Source organism: Ambystoma mexicanum, chromosome 2q (assembly GCF_040938575.1).
Source record: "Ambystoma mexicanum isolate Mex_15411 chromosome 2q, UKY_AmexF1_1, whole genome shotgun sequence".
Classification (NCBI taxonomy): Eukaryota; Metazoa; Chordata; class Amphibia; order Caudata; family Ambystomatidae; genus Ambystoma; species Ambystoma mexicanum.
Window position 1 is genome coordinate 94,355,299 of NC_090924.1, and position 21,780 is coordinate 94,377,078.

Sequence of the window (21,780 nt, forward strand, 5' to 3'; positions counted from 1 at the left end):
CCATGAAATTCTCTCGAGCGGAGAGTGGCACCGAAGCCAGAAGCCCGGTTAGACAGCAGAACAGGAGGTGGATATCAAATACACGACAATATGCAAACAAAATCTAGCAATTAGTGGACAGAAAACCCCCGCCGAGCCAACTGGTGAAGCAATCGCCCTTGATAATGGGCTTATGGAACACAAGAGGGTTTTCCCACTTGACGGTAAGCTCCGATGTTAATCTAGGAGACTTTGATATCTTGTGTCTACAAGAAACGTGGCTGCTGGTGAAACCCTGCCTTAACGGATACACTTTGACCTTCTCCCCGGCAAAGAAGGGAGCCACAGGAAGGCCAAGGGCTGGTCTTGTGACCGCTGTAAGATCGGGATGTGGCTTAGTGCCCAGGGCAGAATTACATCTCTCCCCGCTTATCCAAGGCACTAGATTAGAGTGGCAATGGGATGGCGTCGGAACAGGGAAGGAAAATTCTCTACAAAAACTGCTAGTTATCAATACATACTGGAATCCGGCAGAGACTACTACAGATCAATATCTAGAGGCTATCAACAACCTCCTGGAGAATGAAAGCGAAAGCCAACAACCGAGCCTCATCATTATAAATGGCGACCTAAACTGCACAATGGAGGTTGACGAGACTCCCACATGCATGAGATGAGGGGACAGAGCTAAACGATGGGGTAACCTGATGGATAAATGGGATCTACATAACTTGCATTGGTTACGCTCTAAAGAGAACAAGAAGATCCCAACATGGCAAAGAAATCATCAAAAGGGAACTATTGATCATACTTTTGTATCGAAGGCTTTACTGAGCATGATAAAGTCTTTCAATGTGGTGAAAACGGACAAAAGCGATCACAATATCTTAAAAATGACCTGGCACCATTATAGGCCGTCGCAAGAATCCATGCTACAAGGCTTGGAAGCTAACCCGAGTGGCAATCGCCTTAGGTTAACGGCAAAAGCCATCAGTGAAATAACGACGGTTTATAAAACCATCAGCAATAAGCTTATTGATAAGACAGTTGGAGCTGCTAATGCTGATTACGTGCCGCTATTGGAAATTTACCGCAGATCGAAGCAACAAGGGGGCCCTTCGCACTCAGTCCACAGACACAGTTACAATAAGGAACTGGTAAAGCAACAAGCTGCCTTGAGAAAAATCCAGAGAATGGCAAAATCCAGTGACTCAATAAACTTGCAAGCGAAATACCACCTTGTGCAACGCAGGTATAAAAATTGGGTGAGACATCAGCGTTCAAGTCTTCTACAGCAAGACGCAGAACAAATGCTGCGTATACTTTCAAAGAAAAGCAGCAAAGAATTCTAGTCTTTGATTCATACGAAAACAACAAGTACCCAGACCAGCCTCCAGAATAGCGTCAGCAAAGAGAAATGGGTGGACTTCTTTGCGTCGCTATATAAAAAGGAGGACAGCCGGATATCGAACATCCGGAGGTGCCAAGTGACAAACTGGGAAATACCCTGTGATCATGATACTATTACATCAAAAATTACGAAGCTAAAAAACTCTAGAGCGCCAGGACCGGACGGCATCTCCAACATAGATTTGAAGACCAATGTTGTAACTTGGGTTCCACTAATTAGCCAGATTTTCCAGAACTGTAACACTTCTAAATCTGTGCCTCCCTCTTGGAAGACTTCAAATGTGGTCCCAATCTTTAAAAAAGGAGCGAAAGAAGATCTGAGAAATTACCGTCCTATAGCGCTCCTGGATGCTATCGGGAAGTTATTTGGCACTTGTGTTCTCGACGGCCTGAACAACAGGCTAAAGGAATCCAACTATAGAGATCAATTCCAGATGGGGTTTGTCAGAAACATCGGCACCTCAGCAAACATTCTGGTACTATGCTCCTTGAAAGCAAGAGTCCAACAAGGAGCGCCGAGAATATTCATGGCCTTCGTCGACCTAGTGCAGGCATTTGATCGTGTGAGCCGTGAGCGCCTGTGGGACAAACTAATTGGCAAGAACTGTCCAGGGAAAATCTTATCCCCAATAAGAGCTCTCTATGAAGATACCACCATGAGAGTCCGGCTGAATGGGGCAGGGGCACTGTCAAAGGTTATCCATACCGCCCGAGGAGTAAAGCAGGGCTGTCCCTTAGCTCCAGCTCTGTAAAATGCCTATATAGCAGACCTAGAAGACGACTTTGCCAAAACTAGGTGCTTTCCCCCATCATTAGGAGGAGAGAAAATACAGAGACTCCTCTATGCGGATGATATCATCATATTAGATCAGACAGCGGTGGGGCTCCAAAGGCAGTTGAACAGTCTTCTTGTATATCTGGGAAACAACCATTTAGAACTAAATAAAAGCAAAACCAAGATCATGGCCTTCGAAACTACAACTCAAACAGCAGGCAAAGAAAAATGGAGCCTAGAAAACGAAAAAGTTGAAATCGTAAAGAGCTTTAAATACTTGGGAGTGACGCTAAGTAACAGCCCCACGGAAATTCCAATGCAGGAGATGCTAATAGCCAAAACAAAGACCTTGTCATACCAGGCATGGACAATCGACATGAAATACGGAAAGTTCTCATTGATTCCAGTACTGTCTTTCTTTAAAACCAAGGTCATCCCGAGTATAACGTATGGAGCGGAAGCAATGCCACAAATCCCGAGGCAGTTTTGGGACAGGTTGGAGGGCCAATTTTGGAAGAAGAAGCTGGGACTGCCAATGTCTGTTCCCATATGTCACATAAGACAAGAACTCTGCCTACCATCTGTGAAGGGGACGGTGGCGAGGAACACCCTGATGCTCTTCAGGAAAGTGATCATGGACTCGTCAGTGCCTGTATTTGAGATTCTGAAGAACGAACTGGCCAGCGGGAAAAACAAAATACTAGCATCATGGGAAGAACACTGTGAAAACCTGTTACAAGAGGTGGCCCTCACTAGAGCAATCCTAATACAAAATCCAACGAAGGTGGTGAAAAAGCTGACCGAATTGGACTGGATCAGAACGCAGGATAACGTTGCCTCGTATAAATCAAGTACAACCCTTCCGAAAAGCCAAAAGAGAGTCAACGAAGTGAGAGGGTACTTGAAAAAATTCCCGGACAAAAAGCTGCGTAACACCTTCCTCAGAATCAGATTGAACCTCTTGAAAACAAATGAGATCTTGGCCAGAAGAGGAGAGGTAACCACGGATAAGTGCCGGTATTGTAATACCCAGCAGGTGGAATCCATCAGACACCTTCTGTTAAAGTGCAAGGGTACCCACGAGGCAAGAGAAATCTATTTAATGAAACACCTGAGCAGTGTAACTACAGCTGACGAAGAGGACTGGTGGAACGGCTTACTGGGGGGGGGGAAACCGAATGGTCAGTGGCAGTGACCCTGTTCTTTAAAAAAATTGGACTAGTACAGGAGTACAAAAAAACTGGTCAGGCGCGAAAAGGACAGTAACGCAGTAATGGAGACAGGCGTAACCTGAAGCCTAAACTCTTGCTCTCTTAAGCCAGGAACTCCTGAATTTAACTTGGATGGAACTCAATCTAATCTAATTTGGAGGGATGAACCTTCATCTGCTTGTCTGTTTTGTAAAAATTGTAAAATTGTATTACAATTAAATCAAATAAAAAAAATAAAAATAATTGGTCTCCTCTAACCATGTTTGAGCACATTTGCATTATGTGAGGCAGCAAATGTGAGTTTGCTGTCTATTCTGGGTTACATGTACCTTTTACATACAGTGCTGCATTAATACTACAGGATGCATACCTTCTTGGATGCTATCGATAAAAAAAAGTCCCCTGTATCAATGCTAGAACAGTAGTAACCTCTTCGTAGACTGATAATGTTGGCCATCAAATGGTACTTGTTTATCATTCTGATTAGAGCAAGAATGAAAAGGGTAAGGGGAATTAAAGGGAGTAAACATGCTTGTTTTTAATGCTGTGAGGCAGCATATCAACCTATGGGGTGTGATTGCGGCGGGTGGGGGGGCTGAGGGGGCAGGGCAGATATTCTTGATCACTTGATTCCTTTGGTTTGGTGTATGGGGCCCCAAAGATGTATGTGCCCAGGGCCCCAAACGTGCTTAGATTTCTGTGCCCAGGGCCCCACACGTGCTTAAGATGGTCCTGGATCCCTGGAAGACCTAGTCCTACTAACATCATAATGTTTGTAGATGGCATTGAGCAAAGTGGAAGACTCCATTTGGCTCCAAACCAGAGAGAGGGATCAGGTAGGTTTGCAGCCTCGGAGAAGTGGGGAGAAAATGGGGCTATGGAATAGGAGTACGGCAGTCAGTACAGTGATTAGCATTTGCTATTAGATTATAATACTTTTTTGATTGATCAAACCAAGTTAGATCAATCCAGTACAGTGAGTAGCTTTTGATATTAGATTATAGTTCTTTTTTGATTGATCAATCCAGGTTAGATGAGGAAATGGATGGATTGATATATCTGCCCTTGACCTGATTACCTTTAGCCACATATGTCAAGAATACAATGGTGTAGGTTTGTTGAGTAAATAACTTTATGTTGGAACTAGTGCAGTTTCATGTGTTCACTTGTGGTGTAGTATAGATTTAGGATTATAGCTTTTGTCCTGTATGTTGCATTAAAATGTGATCATCCTAGTTCTATATGCTGGCATCATATAAGACATGTGACATATGTCATAAGATTATAGTTCTGGCTTTCCCACTTGATCTCAAAGTGTGATCCTGGGCTTGTTTAAGAGTTTGGCGGTAAAACATCCAGAAAAAGTCAGTCTGGTAAATACCAATACCACATCGGGTAAAGAGAGTCACACCAGGATATTAGGTCTGTACCGGCATGCACGTGGTAAAAGCATTCATCACATGTGAAAAAACAATTAAATTGCATCCGGAAAAATGTGAAACATGGTACTGCATCTAGTATTATTAATACTGGGAGCGGAAGCACTGTATATGCAAAGGTAAACATCGCACAGAGCATCGAGCACAGCAGTTGAATCCATCAGATATCACAGCCATAGAAAGCCGTCCATGACAAAGTACCTGCAGTCAGCAAGCCCTCCATAGCCGTTATCAGTTTGAGGACATACCTATTCTGGAGGGTCATGAGTCTTACTGCCCTCAACTCCTCTCATGGCATTGCAGCCTTTCATGGTTGCATTGATTGTTTGCAACAACTCCCATCTGGTTATTTATAACCATTTTCCATCCAAGGATGCCTGCAAACTGGGAGTAGATAAGGATTTACAGAACCAAACAATTATGCTCATCTGGTATGTCATCATAGGCCTTTATTGATTTCCCTTTTAGCGCATTTAAGGATAAGGGACCATTTGTTTCTTACGTGTGCATCCATTCAGGAGAAATGACCAATCTGAACTTCACTCTGAGGTACATAGAGCTGTTATATTTATCATCACCAGAGAACACAACCCGCCACAGTTCGGCAGGTGTTGCATATTGGCTTTTGAACCACAGGCCCAATAGTGGTCCATGAGTATGGCGGTGCCAAATTTCATAGCTGAGATATCCATTATGCGTTTGCATTCTCTGTTTTCGCCAACTTTCACTGGCCCATTATTTCCAAAATATAACTTTGGTGCTTGTATTTTAGTTATGGGTAGCGGCACTGATTCATCTTTCACCCATGTTAAAAGTTTGGCAATGTGTTTCCGATCTTCATGTTAGACTTTATCTGCATTTTGCATCGCTTCAACGGATGGAAGCACCACTGCCTCTGCTTTGCATCACAGTACTCCATCCACCCATTCCCTGAGGAAAATACTTTTCCAGTTATCTGCCATTGTGGCCTGTTAAAACAATAATATATCAGCCTTCCCTGGGTATCCCTGCATTTTATCATTTCATGTGCCACTATCTGACCCTCCCCTGGATTTGGACCTGTACAGATATATTTTAGCACCTTTCTGGGAGCTGCTTTATCTATCAGACGTGCTTCAACATTAGCCATCATGTGTTTCTCCTTTATATATTTATCAACATATGAGAGGTCGGCTGATGTCACATATTTATAATGTCTGCTTATCCTTCAAATTGTCCTCTTGGCAGGCACAGTGCAAGATGTAACAAGCTATGTGCTCTGTATTAAAGTACTTATTGAGGTATGAATACTCTAGAGGCAGTCATGGCATGTGGGATAAGTGAGCACAAAAAACAGCTCTCATCAGAGGTCTCTCTTCCCACTGGGCTCATGTACTGGTACCACACATTATTAGTGACACAGGGCCTCATTACGAGTTTGGAGGTAGCCATGCCCTAAATAAGGGCATGGCTACCCCCAAACCCAGGTCCGGGTGCTGCAAAAGGGGACTTACTGGGCCATTCCGACCTTGGAGGGCCCAGTAAATCCCTTTTGTGGGACCCGGACCCGGTATGTCCCCATTCCCATTGAGCCCCCAAATCTGTACTATGACTAACTCAAAGGTTATTATCAACAACACACATAGACTGTCCCTAGTCAAACGGAAACCCTGACCCTTTGTGGGTAAGCTTTCCCTAGGAATCCGGTGGTGTACCGCCTATCTAATAGGGATAGCAAGAGATCTTTCCCTCGTCTCGAGACTGTACTACCATTGAACATCAAACAATTAAAACTCCAGTGGAAGTATCAGTAGAGGTTATTAGCATTAGCTAGTATCTCTTTTTTTGTTTCCCAGAAGTTGTGTGGGAGGTTGCTTCTTAAAGGAATTTCACTCTGATATTTATTCACCAATGTAAAAGAAGCCTCCCTCATAATTTATCTTGTACTGGATCAGATAAAAACCTACTTAAATGCCCAGAGAGTGCGGGACCCCTATTAGCACTGAGCTCTACTAAGGAAAAGTGATTGTGCTAGCGTGTTCAATTTCTGATTAAAACATCATCATGGTCATGAGATGGCTCATAACCGCACCCTGTGTCTTGGACACCATGTTTGTCATACTAATTATTGTTAATCCTGGTAAATTTCTCAGCCTGTTCACATACAACATTCTCTCTTCTAAATTATTTGATCGCATCTTAGGGTGTTTAGGATATTCAATGGGCTCTGGTCTCCTCACTGGTTCTTCCAGAGCCAACCATGTTATCTTCTTCCTTAGCCCCATGCCTAAAGTAGGGGCTCATGCGGTCTACTTCTCTCTGATTTTCTCTCTCTCGTCATCTTCAAATATAATATAATCACTATCATCACCAAGGGGACTTGTCCTATACGTTCCACTCATCACTTCCTCCAATATGTTCCTGTCTCCATCTTGCAGAGACCCTCTTCTACTCCTGCATCATACTGATAGTGCCATCCCTCTTGCTTCTATACAGGTTACCAACCCTCCTTCGTATGGCCTCTTCCTCTCCTTCATCTGGTAGAGTATGTTTTTTTAAGAATCTCATCTACTTCTTTGAAGCGTCTTTCTAAGCTCCTCTCTCTTTCTCTCTGTTCTTGTCTCCGGTCTCTATCTTTGTCTGGGAGCGTACATGCCCTAATATTATCATCAACTTCTTTTCGGCATCTTTCTCTGTCTCTTTCTATATCTCATTGTCTTTCTCTGTCCCTCTCTTCGTCCGTTTGCTTTTCTTTTTCCATTTCTGCATCCCTCTGTATTTCCCTTTCCCTTTCTTCTGCTCGTCTCTTCTCTGTTTCTCTATCTGCCTCTCGCTTCTTTTCTCCTTCTCATTCTTCTTCATTCCTTCTTTCTTTCTCTTTCTCCTTTCTTTTCTGCTCTCTTTCTCTCTCCTCATGTCCCCTTTTCTCTTTTTCTTTCCCCTGCCTTTCTCAGACTTCCCTTTCTCTTTCTTTAAAATCATCTTGTCTTTTCCATCTAATTTAAGCATTATCTGTGCTCCTATCCATTCATTTGGTATGATTGCCATCTCATCCATGTTGCCCTGTCTCCTTCTCTCTCGCTGATGCTCCTCCTCAGCTTCTACTCATTATGCTGGTAAATCACAGCGCTCGTCATAGTCCACAGGTCTTTGTTTACATATTTATTCACCACTTATAACGTCTTAAATAACAGTAGTGTGATTATTGTACCTTGCTGCTGCTTTTAACGCTCGTAATTGATACAATCCTGTGCTTCCGAAGACGATCACTGCTCTGCGGAAGAGGAGCCTTGGGTGATATGCCCCCTTCGTCTTGCTGATTGCTCCTCTATCTCTTCCCCATTAATTTTCCACAGTTCCAGAATGGCTAGTCAATTCTCTAACTGTTTTTCTTTATCGCAGCATGTTAATATGTGCAAATGTGTTGCAGTACTGCCTTGGAATGAGTGCCTGCCGGTGGTCAGGTAATAAACATTTTGCCCACAGTGTCCTTCACCCACTGAGTGTGTTACTTAAGGACTTTGTCCTTGTATCGGGGTAACACTTTGCATAGGTGAATGACGGGAGCGTCTCCCATGATAACACGTCACAGTTTAACTTACCAATACTTACCAAATGTTATCTCAATTCTCAATCAACCTCATTTGCCTCCCTTTCACACATGTCCTCAACAATACTTTTCTTGCACCTAATACTGCTGCGTCTCTCTTCAAGACCAAGCCTACTGTATAACCCAATGTTTCTGAGCAACAACACAAACACCACTCACGCTCAGAACAGCCACACCTCGCTGTTCCTTCCAAACCTTCTGAGTGACACCACACCCGTCAACTTCACATCCTCCACAATATAAAGTAATATGCACAAAAATGTCACTTTTATCAAAGCCTAAGCTGTCTTACATGAGGCTATCGCCAGCAACTACTACACATGAAAATACACTATGCCGTCTTCCCAACTCCTGGTGAGGTTTTCCATATCTCATTATTACACCGTAATGAGGTGTACCACGTGACCTTTCCCGACTCTTGTCAGAAGATATCTCTTTATCTCTTATCCCTTTATCTCAACATAATCCTCCAATATACAAACAATCCCTTCCCCCATTTTGCCAGGACCATGTCATACTTACATCCGTGGATCCACTGAAGGCCTTTGTTATAAAGTCTTCCTTAACTGCCAGCTACCGTCTGCAGTATCGGGCATCCTGCTGGGACAGGACAGTATTTTTCCCCAAAAGGGCCCCTGTCAACCTTTCTCTGTACACGTAATACCACTCTCAAAGGGTCACCTCTGTAGTGTTTGGGCAACCCTCGACACTGCGAGGACTCTAGCCAAACCATCACTTCTGCCACCATCTGTTAAGACAGCCTCGAAAATACCAAAATTTCACAGAGGTTCTGCAGCCTGATCAAACCAGACTCAATGATGGAATGAGACAAAGTGCAAGGGAAAACCCAGCTTTATAAACATACAAATAAAGCAGGAACAGCATACAAGCATAAAATGTCCTTGTTCTCAGCGTGCTTATCACGAACAGTTGCTTTAATACTACAAGTGTGTCCTCAATGACATCATAACATAATATCAGTTTAGAAAACATACAGGGTACGAGGATTTGTTAATAGTAGTGACTACATATACATTCTATAAGGGTAAACATTTCGATTGGGTAACACTTGTCTGATGGCTCCTCCTGAGACCATTTTTTGATAACAGTAAAAAGACATCACCTCTACAATAAACTATTGGTTGGCATAAGAGTGTACTGGGTGGCCTAGCATCAGGGGTTTTCATGGTTAGCTTTGTACTACCCAATCCTGGACAACTGACAGGTCATAAAGACATCAGCCAGACAGGAGAAGGGGGAGAGAGGTCGGCACAGTGCTTTCCCTTCAATTAAAGAAAATACCATCCCTTGTTCCTAGGCCAAGACCCAGGGTGATTTCTTTGTATTCCACCTCGTGTGGCACCTTGTGTCTAGGAATATGCATGAGGAATGAGGCAGGTGTCCTATCTGTGTTTATTGCTTATGAATAGACAATGTTCTCAATTATGGGTCACATGTGATGAGACCGCGTTTTTTTATTTATTTCACTCTGCATTGATTGGGATTTTAGTTAACATTAGTGCAAATGTTACGGTTTCCTCTACCACTGGGGACACTCTTGAGCTGTTCCCCGTGGAACCTTTGGGCTTATAGTTATCCTTCAACTGGCTTACAAAGACTGTTTGTTCTCTTGCAAAAAGTTAATTAACTGGGTAGTATCCTTCTTTTGTCCCGGGATTTGCTATGTCGTGCTTTCACTGCAACGTTCTGATCCTCTATTAATTTGCGATAACCTTAGCTGTGGTTGTCAGCTACTGTCTAAGCTCTGCACAGATCTGTATTTTGTTATTTCAGCATTTTGAGTTATTGTGAAGTCTTGAGGCCTTTCATTTACTTAGAATCCTGTTGCAGCTTCCATTTTGGAAAATATGGCTGCCCATTACTTTCGCGTTTCTATATTAGAGAGCTTTATTTTCATGTTGTTCATGTTGCATTCAGCTTATACATTGCTTATGTTAGTATTCATCATGTCTTATGAATGCCATTATAAATGCACGTATTACCTAGTGTTTGCGTTCTTCATATTGAGTGCACATTTGCTTCATGTCTAATACATGCACATGTGTTGTTTCATTGTCAGTTCATTTATTCTTGCCATCTTTCACTTAGATCATGTCAATCTCCTTTTTTTGCCTGCCTGGGATATGGGTGGTACTCTTGGCTTAGTGAATAATGTTTCTCACCTACACAGTATTGGGCAGATGGAGGGACAGTAGCTATGGATGACGAAACCATCTGCCTCCCAACAAAATGAAATGGAAGTGGTATGACAGACATGCGGTTATTTGACTTTCAAGGTCCTGTTGAATGAGCGGAGGTATATAGATGATGGTATGCTGGTCCAGCCAATACAGTCTCAGTATTGGGAGCTCTGTTAGGCCCCATGGGGACAGTCTGACCCTGGAAATGTGTGGTCTGCGTGTCCTCCTTCTTACTTGCAAGGCCCTCTGTAACAAAATGCCCACTGTTCTGCAGCAGTACTGAGATGATTAGGGGCTGAACTGCCTACTCAGCCCCACTCTACTACTAAACCAACAGTAATCCCACTCATAGAAGGGAAACAGACACAGTCCCAAAGGTATACCTCTTTTACGTCTTTGGCAGCACAGGATGAGGGCAGGCTATATGTTAAGGAGGGGTGTGAGCTGATAACAGTAGCAACCGAAAAACTTAATTACAGTGATTCCAAAATAAACAAAAGTCTAATCAAGGTTCTATAAAAATATATACCTGTAATCAAACAATAAAAGGCAATCATCTAACTAAAAGCACTAGCATTAAGCCACTGGTGTTAAGAAACCACAGAAAATACAGACTGTTGTTAAATGGTACTCCAGGTAGATGAGCACAGTGTTCAGGCAATTAAATGGTGCAATGTTATTGATTAAGACTATCTTGGATGAAAAAAGCAGAGAAAGGGGTGCTTAAAAGTCCAAAAGTGGACCATGGATAATACAGCCTCTTCAATGCACCTTATTTCTTAGTCTTGGGTGCCACAACAGAATTGAGACAGGTTTTTAGTGTTGATTGTGGAGTCTCTGCGCTGTCAGCTTGGGCCACATGTTGAGTAGTGCAGTTTCGGTGACAGAGCCCAATGATGTGGTACTGTTGAGCAGCCACATTGGCTGGAAGACACTGCAAATGGCAGATGGTGTTGGGTCGGCAGCGCTGGAATATTTAATGACCTCGGGATGGGGAAGTAGAAACTACCCTTTGGTGGTGTGTGGGCTCGACTGGTTCAACATGGTGTTGGGGCCCTGCAGCTGAATGAGCTTGGATCTCGAAGAAGCTGATGTCCAAGCGACTGTGTCGAGTTGGGAATTCTAGAAGAATTGACAGCTCTCGGATATGAAAACGGCATATCGCTTCGGCATCGAGCGAGCTCTGAGACATGGAGGTGGTCAGACGTCTTGGTCAAGGAGGACTCTGAAAGTTCCCATGCAGCAGCTTGGATGGTAAAAAGGTTTTCAAACCAGTGTTGGGATGGTTTGGAGATACAGGGGCAGCCAGAGGTCATCTCTTTGTATCTGTGGTTGCAGGGATTTAGAATCCAGGGATACAGGGCAAAGTAAGTCTTTCTGTTCTGCACTACCACTCCAGGTAGCTTGGCTTGCACCTGAAGGGGATCCTTCATCTCCACTGATGAGGAATCTGGTACCAGTGCAGCCCGTAGAGCGAGGACTTCATCCAGCAAAAGGCAACCTCTCCATTCCATGGGGATAGTTATGGGAGAGGGGAGCTTTTCTCTGCCTTGGAAGACTAATGTCTTCACCTCTACGGCAGAGGACTTTGAAGTGGACTGCACTCCCAACAACAGTCCAAAAGTATATCTTCCTTCTTCTCCTGATGGTCGAAAGGTGAATGAAAGAATGAGGGGTATCTGTCCCTTTTTAAAACAAAATGCCACATGGTATTGTTCCAAAGCATGCCTTCTGCAATTGGTCCGGTCCCTCTTCTTGTAACAAGCGCCCTTTGCCTTTTGAATTCACACCCAGAGTGCGTTGCTTACAGGAAATGTAGAGGACAGGAAAGGGAAGAGAACCCTAACAGAATGCAAGAAGGAGGGACCCTTTTCCAGGACAATTTTTCCTCTTTGACTTCTCTAACCATGCCCTATTGCCATGCCTGCTGACTTCAAAGGAACTCCACTGATCAGCACCCTGGTCTGGGGTGGCCTTTGTTGTGTCAGTGCTGCTCTGAAGCACTGTTTAAGAAGACCACCTGAGGAGCGGTTATGTGACCTAGGAGAAGGTGTTACCCTTCCAGCTGGAGAATGAAAGGGGCAGTTTCTCGGCATTTGTTCCACATGGCAGCTGTGGAGACTGTCAGCCAAGACACTAATATGCATCAGCCCTGTCATAGTTAAGCCCAGCTCACATAGCTGACAATGGTGTGTTATGAAATTGCTGTGGCTTTATATTTGTGGGATTCTAGCAACCACCATGCCAAACCAGGTATGCTGTTTAGTAAATAAAGAAAAGGTCTGGCGTGCACTGCCAGTCTTTTTAATCCTTAAACTAGTAATAACAGGGTTTGATCCCAGCAATGTTTAAAAATAACAGGGTTAAATCCCAAATGCCAGATATGCCATTTATTTACAGATTTACATGGCACCAGACTTTCATAATTTCTTTTCAAAATGTATAAATTTTGAGTGAAACCACAATTAATAGATGCATAGCTACTTCATGTTGAAACAGAGCTGTCTCTTGTGTTTCATTACAGTGTACATTTGCTATATGATTTGAGCCCATCTTCAAGGTGCTTTGTTTTATTATTATTATTATTATTATTATTATTATTATTATTATTATTACTGTTATTATCATCATCATCATTCTAAATAAATGACTGTGCGCTAAGGCTTTATACACTTTGCAATGGCAATGGGAATTTCTCGCTACCTTTAATTTTTGATAGCATTTTTACAGCTGTCTGGCTTATTTTTATGCTGTTATTTGGTGAATTTGTCGATCATTCAGGACCCTTTCCCCCACCTGGACTACTTGCCAAGAACTCAGGGCTCCTCTTCCTGATCCTGCGCCACCTGTTTGTTGATTCCTTTAAATGCACTCAACTGTGCCCCTTATGATCTTCTAATCTACCAGTGCTCTTCCTTCTCCCCTTTGCCACCTACCACCTTTCTTTTCTGCCTCTCTTTTTTAGTCAGCTTCTGAATACTTCCCCAGCATTCCAGAGTGCTCCTATGACTTTTACCCTTTCCCACTTTTCCACACTTTTCTATTCTTCCTTTTTTATTTTCACAGTCAGTATCTGTTCCCTGACGTTTAACCCTTCCTTATGTTACCCACCATTCTATTCAATCTTTCATTTATACTGTTGTGATTTTCACAGTCAGGGGCTCAATGAGGGACGTAATTGAGGGACGTCATTAAGTGGCCGCTAGGGGTTGCACCTGCGACATCTGAGGTTTCCCTGCTACCGTTGAAGTCTCTCTTGCTACTCCTAAAAAAATTAATTAAAACAAAAAAAGTTTTTTTTAATTAAATTGAGGCTCTTGGGCTGTCGCCAGCAGCATGTGGCTCTTTGTTTCTGCAGTGGCTAGTTTTCTGATAGCTATCGCCGGTAAGATATCTCGCCGTGTTGAGCGCTGGCTACTGCAATGTGTGTATGATCTGCAGGTTGCAGGTTCCACTCCCGGCAAGGTCAACTCAGCCTTTCATCCTGCTGAGGTTGATAAATGAGCACCAACACAGGTTGGGGGAAATTGTATGTATATTTGTTCTCTATGAAGCACTTAAGCGTAAGTGCTATATAATAAAACATCATTATCATGTGGCCTTGGATGTCTGATTGCATACACAGTAATTTGGTAATATGGGCCTATACGCATTGATATTAACGATACGTATGGTGATCCATTCCTGTATGAAATGTATATCACCTTACAGTGATATTGTAACCATATATTTTGTAGTGTACTTAGGAACAATTCTATGTGATGCCACTTCCTGTTTTGTCAAGGGGTCAAAGGTCGTGTTCCATCGCTTCCCGAGGTGTCACTTCAGGGTGGGGTCAAATGACATCACTTCCTGTGATGTCGTCAGAGGTGAAGGGTCGCGTGTTGTCACCTCCATTGCTGATGGCATTTTGGTGAAATGGCGTCCCTGAGCTCAATGTGGCCACAGGGTTCTAGGGTGCTGTTGTGACGGTCTACTGACTGTTTGGAAGTGGCCATAATCACTAGAGTGATGCCCTGACCTTTCCCCCTCTTGGTGCTGCGTCCCCCGTGCTCCCTTGCAATGTAGTGTGGTATAAAACACTGACATAAATTAAAAGTGGCTTAGTCCTTTCATTACCACCAAGCATTTTTCTTTTTAAAAAGAAACACTACATCAGAAATCTTGCATCGCGTGACTATGGAACTTTAGTGGCAAAGCCACACAAATCCATGTTGCTTCGTCAAACAATTTTGTAAATAAATAATAATAATCAAGCTGCATAAGTTAACACGACTTACGCGAAGACCACTCAAGAAAACAGGTTCCTTTGTCATGCGGAGATGGACGTTAGGCTAGTGTCTGTATTTTCCGCAACTAGTCCTAGAATGGAGCTTTGTGAGGTATTCGACTATGGAGCTACACTGTCTTGAATTTGAAAATGATGTGCTATAGTAATCGCTTTGGCATAACATACAAAACAGCGCTATTATATTCAAAATATTACTAAAATACTTTAAGGACTGCAACAGGTAGTGGGAAGAAAGCCTCGCTGTGCACAGCTGCAGGGTGCACACTGGCATGCTGATGTTTGACTGGAATGAAATGGCAGCCTGCCGGCTGATAAATGATTCAATGCACCCTGGCCTGTCACTGCTGTGTGTTTGTTTAACCCTTGGTGTGTGTCTGTCTTTTTTGTGGCTGTTATTAGACCCTCATTCATGTCTCGATGGTCTGCCCTACCTCTCTGTTAATGAAGGTTCCCTCTATGTCTCTTCAGTGTGCCACTGGGGTCTCTGCTGTTTGTCTTTCTCAAATTGGAGGGCCGCCACTTTGCAAACGAATTCTCGCTTTTCGGGATTTGCATAAGTCTCGGTAGCTTAAGATCCCTGCCCTCGACCGGTACTGTCACTGTTGGTGCAAGCTCACGTGGAGAGGGGGGGCGGTGTAGGGAGGCCGGATCCCTGGGAAAGGGGCTGCAAGGGCGATTTACAAGGACTGGGGAGGCGGACCCGCACTGCACACCACTTACAACGCACACCAGCATACACTGGCACGTACATGCACCTACACACAGCTTCCGCGTTTACAAATCTGCGCCCCTTTGTGTTACCTGCGAGTATTTCCATGCTCTGGGGTGTTTGACTTTTTAAATATAGCAGGAGCCGAAGGGAGGGAGACGGACGACACATCATTTCAGCTTTCGTCGACTCAATTGATAAAAAAGAGTACTGCATGCAGGCAAGAATGGTGTGTGTGCGTAGAGGTAGCGGGGTGGGGGGCCTGGAGGGAGGGGTGGGAGATGAGAGCGAGCCGGGGAGAGGGTTCTGCTGCCAGATGTCTTCCAGAGAGGTGAAGGCAGGTCCCCAGTCTGCACTCATCACTGATGGAATATTAATGGGCAAGGACGGGGAGCTGAAGACTTACTACCCCAGGCTGGCAGGCGAGGAAGCCCGTCTGACTGTGGGAAGAGCTTCTGCTGCAACTGCCGCTCGCCGGAGAGGGAGAGCCAGAGGCTGACACAAATCAGCAACTGCGTCCTGCAAATTGGATTTTTCCCCCATCGCTTTGGTCCAATTTATGCTGCCGTTGTTTACGCCTGCGGGGACTTGCAGGGCGTCTTCGCTGCGGACTGTAGTGTCGCCGCCGATGTTAGATCAGCGGCGGAGTGAGGCGGTGCCGCTCCGGCTGTCACCGCCGCCACAACTGGAGACCGCAGCGCGCCGATTCCCCGGGAGCCGACAACGCCGCGTCTGCTTTTTGTGATTCCTTGACTATTGCGCGAGGAGTGTATTGATCTGTGACTGTGATGCCCAGGAGCCCGGGGGACGCCCGCGGAGAGGATGCCGCTGCACTTCGCGGGATGATGGCATTGCCTCGCGGGTCGCCGGAGTTCACCATCCACCCTCTCTCTCACCTCCGTCTGATTTCATGGCTGGGTATATTTTTGGAATAGGGCACGAGCGATGCGGGCAAACATCCGCGGAATTCTGATACACGGGCAATAAGATATTGTCCATACCGACAAGAAGAGAATATATGGTATTCTGTACACCATGTGCATCTGCACCAGAAAAGGTACAGCGGTCTTCCGAGCTACCTACCTTTTAGTATGTGGGCAAAATGGAGCGAATAGATGTAGCTGGGAGGCTGTATTGCACTCATCCACTGCACAGGGAACATGCACACATCCGGACACAAAGTAAGAACACGGTGTACCTGTAGTCATTTAATTAGTTGGCGCAGTGGCAAGTTTCACCTCAGTGGGGCCACTAATCAATCACTACTTGTTGAGTGGTGGCTGAATGAATGCACCTGGCATCATTATTTTCATCGAATTGCATCATCGGTTGCCACTTGATTTGGTTCGCGGACTTGTAGAAAGCACCGAACGCTTGGGCTGTCTAAGGGATAATAGCTGCGGCCCAGCCAAGTGACTGCTGGAAACTGAAACTCACCCGCGCTATTCTTATGGCTGCCACTGACAGCACACGCTCCTTTCGCCGTGTTTCCCCTCTAATTCTTCCTGACGATCCTTTCAACGTGACCATGCCACTTACTCCTCAGCGTGTCGCTCCTGGCTGAGCTACGAGTTACTTCGGCCGTGTCTGTTTTGTTGTTGTCGTCGTTATTACGCCAGTCTCCATTGAGTCCCCCTTTTCAATGACACTCGGTCTTTCTTCATTGTGTCACTGCTTTTAGTGCCCTACTTCTGTTTCCATAATGCCACTTTAGGTATAGGGGCACACCTTTCAGTTTCACCCACACATTTCCCTACCACTCTTCGTCCTCGCCCCCCTTTTCATGAGTGTCCGCATCCTTGCCTCCATACTCCAGTTTCTGTACGTGGACATAGTTTACTTTTTTTTTTACAGCTATGCCAGTTGCTGCATCACTTTCAGTCATTGTTTTAACAGCACGTTAGCATCTAGCCAATGATCCGAAGGCTGCCACGTGCTAGACGAGCAATGACATTGCTCTTTTGTGCAACTTGCTTTTAATGGCTTCTGGCAAGGACAGACCTCCTCCAATGTGTGTGATTTTTGGTACAAGTTGACATCACATCACACTCGGCTTGATTTAGGAACGTTTAACATTTGTGTGGCCTTCCAATGACAGCACTATTGATCATCCTTATACTGACTGGCCCCTAAATATGCCCATTTGTGAAACTTCTGGTTGCCCCAAGATCACGCAAAAACTAAGAGGTGATGGCTGGAAGGTTTAGAATTAATCTTAACCTCTGGCATTGCTCTGAGCAACGCTCCAGACCATCTTCGCCTGCCAAGCCATTACAGAAGGGAAAGACCATATGCAAATCAGGTTTGGTCCCACCCCAAAAGGGGCAGTCCAGCCCAAACTGCTAGGCCACATACCTTCTGCACAAGACCACAAGCATCCCCAGACATGTTTCAGCCTTGTTAGGTCTCATCAGTGAGGAGTAGCTTGGGTCTCTACGCCCAGCAGGCATGGGACCCACGTCTGGGAATACCCGTCTCACTCGGGGTGACAAAGAAAAAACAAAGAGGTGATAGCTGGAAGGTTTAGAATTAATCTTAACCTCTGGCATTGCTCTGGGCAACCTTCCAAGATCACACAATCTTTTTGGACAAATAATGCATTTTTTGTGAGTCCCTGATACCTTATTTATATATGAAAGACACTGAAGATTTCTTCCTTATCAGTGATTAGGTAGGCCCACATTCACTGTCTTTTCCCTGGCCATCTTCACAGTTTAATCTAGTTCTCTGCAGGGGCGTTGCTAGGGGGGGGCTAAGGGGGCTATAGCCCCTGGTCTTTTGGTTATAGCCCCGGATAGAATCTCAGGAGCTACAGTCAAAAGACTAGCTAGCCCCCAGTCCCAACAGTTCCGACATTATCTTAGCCCCGGGTCTTTTACAGACCTAGCAACTCCCCTGGTTCTCTGAGTAAGATTTCAATGATTTATTGTTTGAAATGACTGACCGCTTTTGTAAAAGGATTTCATACTTTTGGGAAAGAGGATGACAATTTTCTCTTAAGTTCCAGAGTTTAAATAAGGAGAGTTGGCATGAGTTAGTTGTGTGTTGAAACAATTAAATGTGGGTCGGGTGCAGTGGTTGAAGTGAGCGGGAGTGGTTGGGAGAAGTGTTCCTCTACTTTTTTAAATGACCTATTACAGCTCCTAAACTTTTATTTTAAAAAGAAACCCTTCCGGAATGTTTTTATTTTAAAATAAAAGTGTAGGAAGAAGTTGAAACTTGCACTTTCACTGCACTGCACAGGACGTTCCCTCAAACAGCAGGTGCAAGTGTTTGGGTGTGTGTATTGTGTGCGGGAGGGGACATGGTGATGAGGCTTATGGGGAGTGGGTGCAGGCCAGCAGAAAACATAGTTCCACTACTTCTTTTCGTACACTTCGACCACTGGTCGGGTGCAGTGGTGGAGGGGATTGGGTAGGGTGGAGACCAGACTATTGGGGACTACTAATGGTGGAGGCTAATCGTTGTGCTGAGCAGACTATAAAATTCTTTAGTAAGTGATGTGCACCTACCTTCGGAGGTCACACAAGTTTTCTGCGTCCCAAATGCTATATAGAATTTTGTGCACATATTTTTAGGCCAGCCAGTCCTAATTGTAAATGCTCTTTTCTTGTTTGTATTCCTGCAGCTTCGCAGGGCCTTCTTCCTCCTCAGGAGCACCACTTTTACATCTTGATGTTTTTTTCTGTGTTGGAATATTTTTTTCTGAAATGAGCAGAACATAGAACTTTAGAGATCAAGAAGCTTAGAGTGACACCTTGTCTCTCCTTCTCTGGTATGAGGCGCAGAACTGTCTCTTCCGGATCCCTGGATGCTCCATGCCCGATGCAGGAGGCGGGGAAGACGTAAGCGTGATATACGTTGTTTAAGTGCAGGAGAAGCAGCAGTATGTCCTCGTTTGGCAAGCTCACAGAGTATTTCAGCCTCCGAAAGTCAAGAGAGGAGATTCGATCTGGGCGGAGTGTCGGCAGGAGGAGTGGCAGCTACTGCTGCACAATTACAGAATCCAGGTAACCAGTACATTCTTAGTGGCTTGGGGTATGCTAATGATCTTCTGTGTCTTTGCACACATAGCTTTGAGAGAGCTTGTGAAGTGGCAGACATGTTTTGTATTGACATATTACATGACACTGAGACAGAAAGCATTACATTTTCGTTTTTGGTCAAGTCCTGGAGTACAAGCAATTTTGAACTTATGTGATTGTAGCCACAGCCAGTTATCATATTTGCCCTAGGCAAAGGAAGATTAATGGATTTTGGAAATTAATTTTCATTAAAATCTTCAAAAATAACGTTGTTTTTTTAAACTATCAATGCAGCGACTTGCGTAGAAATGATTAAAGTCCTTCTAGCTGTGATGGACTGATAGACTCAACCAAATAACACAGAGACTGTTATGTAAAGTAGATCACACATTTTTATTTTTTCAAGTTTGGTTAGCAATGTCAGAGAGGGCTCTTATTTGCGGGTCGAGTCGTCACTTTCATCATGCTGAAGCAGTTCGGACTCATGTTACAAAATGGCACCTAAGTTCTTAAAGCTCTCTTTTTTGGATGCAGGAAGGGGTTGACACCCGCAACAAGGACAACACAGTAGTTAATTGTCTCTTTCTCATATGCTTATGGAGTTCTGTCTGCTTCAACCATCGTGTAGTTTAATTTAGATTTCTAATAGTAGTTATATGTTCCAAGAATCATGTGCCCAACTCTTGTTTTAAATGATGATACAATCTTTATCAGTATTTCACAGCAAACCATTTTTATAGTGCATTAATGAGTTTTGCAATGATATCAGTTATCACTACAGATTACATTCCTTTGAGATAATTGGATATAGATTTCCTACTGATAACATCAGATTATCCTGAAAATGTGTTAACATAAATCCAATTTTTTAAATTGATCTTTCCACCAATGTGAACCTATTGGTAGCAGAGTACCATCGCAATAATTAGTCATGAGTTTCCAACTGATTGAACAATGGGGGTTTTAATCATATTAAAACCCTTTACATGAACCCTTTGCTGTTTGCATCAACCATTGAATCATGTACAAATCAATCACAGTTATTGCCATTAATCACTGTAATTGCCAATAAGTGTTTCGCCTGACTCAGCTTTTTCAAGACTATAGTCATTAAGAGTCATATCACCTTATAGAAAATATAGCACTACATGTTTCATCCAATTTATAAGTTCAAAATGTATCCAACAGATTGAACATGTATTTCTGCATAAAAAAACAGCACAATCCTATATTTGTTATTGAAAGGAATGGACTTTTTCTACAATTTACAAGAAATCTTGTAGGGGCCATTGGTTTGCCTGTGCTAAATAGCATAATGCTCGAAATATTGTGCATTGTATCACAAAACAATTATAGTTATAAGTGTCTGGTAGGTTTGTAGGGCACAACCAAGAGCTCACAGTTGTGCTAAACTCATACGCAAATATACCCATCAACAGTGGTGCACACATACATGTTTCGAACCCCCATGATCATCCCATTGGACAAGTATTTCGTGACTGGACATCATCTACCATGTTTAGGTCATACTGCATTTGCTTTTTCCTCTGGGACCTCTTTAAGGCCTCTCGCACAAGATCTCTGATCGGCCCCATTTGTTTGTCAGTGTTGTGTACAAACTCTGTTGAATTGTTAGCAGATTTTTCCTGGCCTTCCTACTATTCCCATATCATATCTGGCACATCCCCTTCTTTCTTCAATACATGAGTTCAAAAAGGAAATACACTGAATATTCTTTAGGAGTCTTTCTGATGACAAACATGTCCTGTGGTGGTAGGACATCCCAAATCAATCCATCTTGATTCATAATCTTCCCTTCAAGACCTTTTAGAGTTTTGCTGAAGCTCTCGAAAATGCCTTCATTCTGAGGATAGAATATTGATGTTCTCATGCCTTTCATTTTTACCAGTTACCAGGTCATTCCCTTGCCCCATGAGCTGGTGCATGTGGGGTGTGGTTTAGTCCATCAACATTTTTTGAGGGGCACCCAACAGACTAAAGAGGGATGTTTTAATCTTCACGATGTTGTAGATGGTATTGGTACTTAACGGCTTTTGTTTATCTGGTTGCGTAATATAATTAGGATCTGTTTAAGCCAACTCTTCGATGGTTCTAGTGGCTCCATGACGTCAATGGGTTATCTCTCTAGTG

The 21,780-nt window shown here is 43.8% G+C and overlaps 1 protein-coding gene across 5 annotated transcripts in view; it reads left to right on the forward strand.

Annotated features, from left to right (window-relative positions):
- Nucleotides 1–21,780, forward strand: part of LOC138569187 (ankyrin repeat and fibronectin type-III domain-containing protein 1-like) — a 2,784,778-nt gene that overhangs the window by 617,439 nt on the left and 2,145,559 nt on the right. For 3 of the 5 annotated variants that reach the window (XR_011303172.1, XM_069646929.1, XM_069646932.1), the window contains exons 1-2: nt 15,937–16,661; nt 19,233–19,614. The exons of 1 other annotated variant lie outside the window; for it this stretch is intronic. Coding sequence is in view for 3 of the 4 variants with exons in the window: in XM_069646929.1 (XP_069503030.1) it covers nt 19,493–19,614 (122 nt within the window). In the remaining variant the exon portion in view is untranslated. Of the gene's footprint in view, nt 1–15,936; nt 16,662–19,232; nt 19,615–21,780 lie in introns of those variants that run through there. One more of the 5 variants, XM_069646930.1, reaches the window with a different exon arrangement.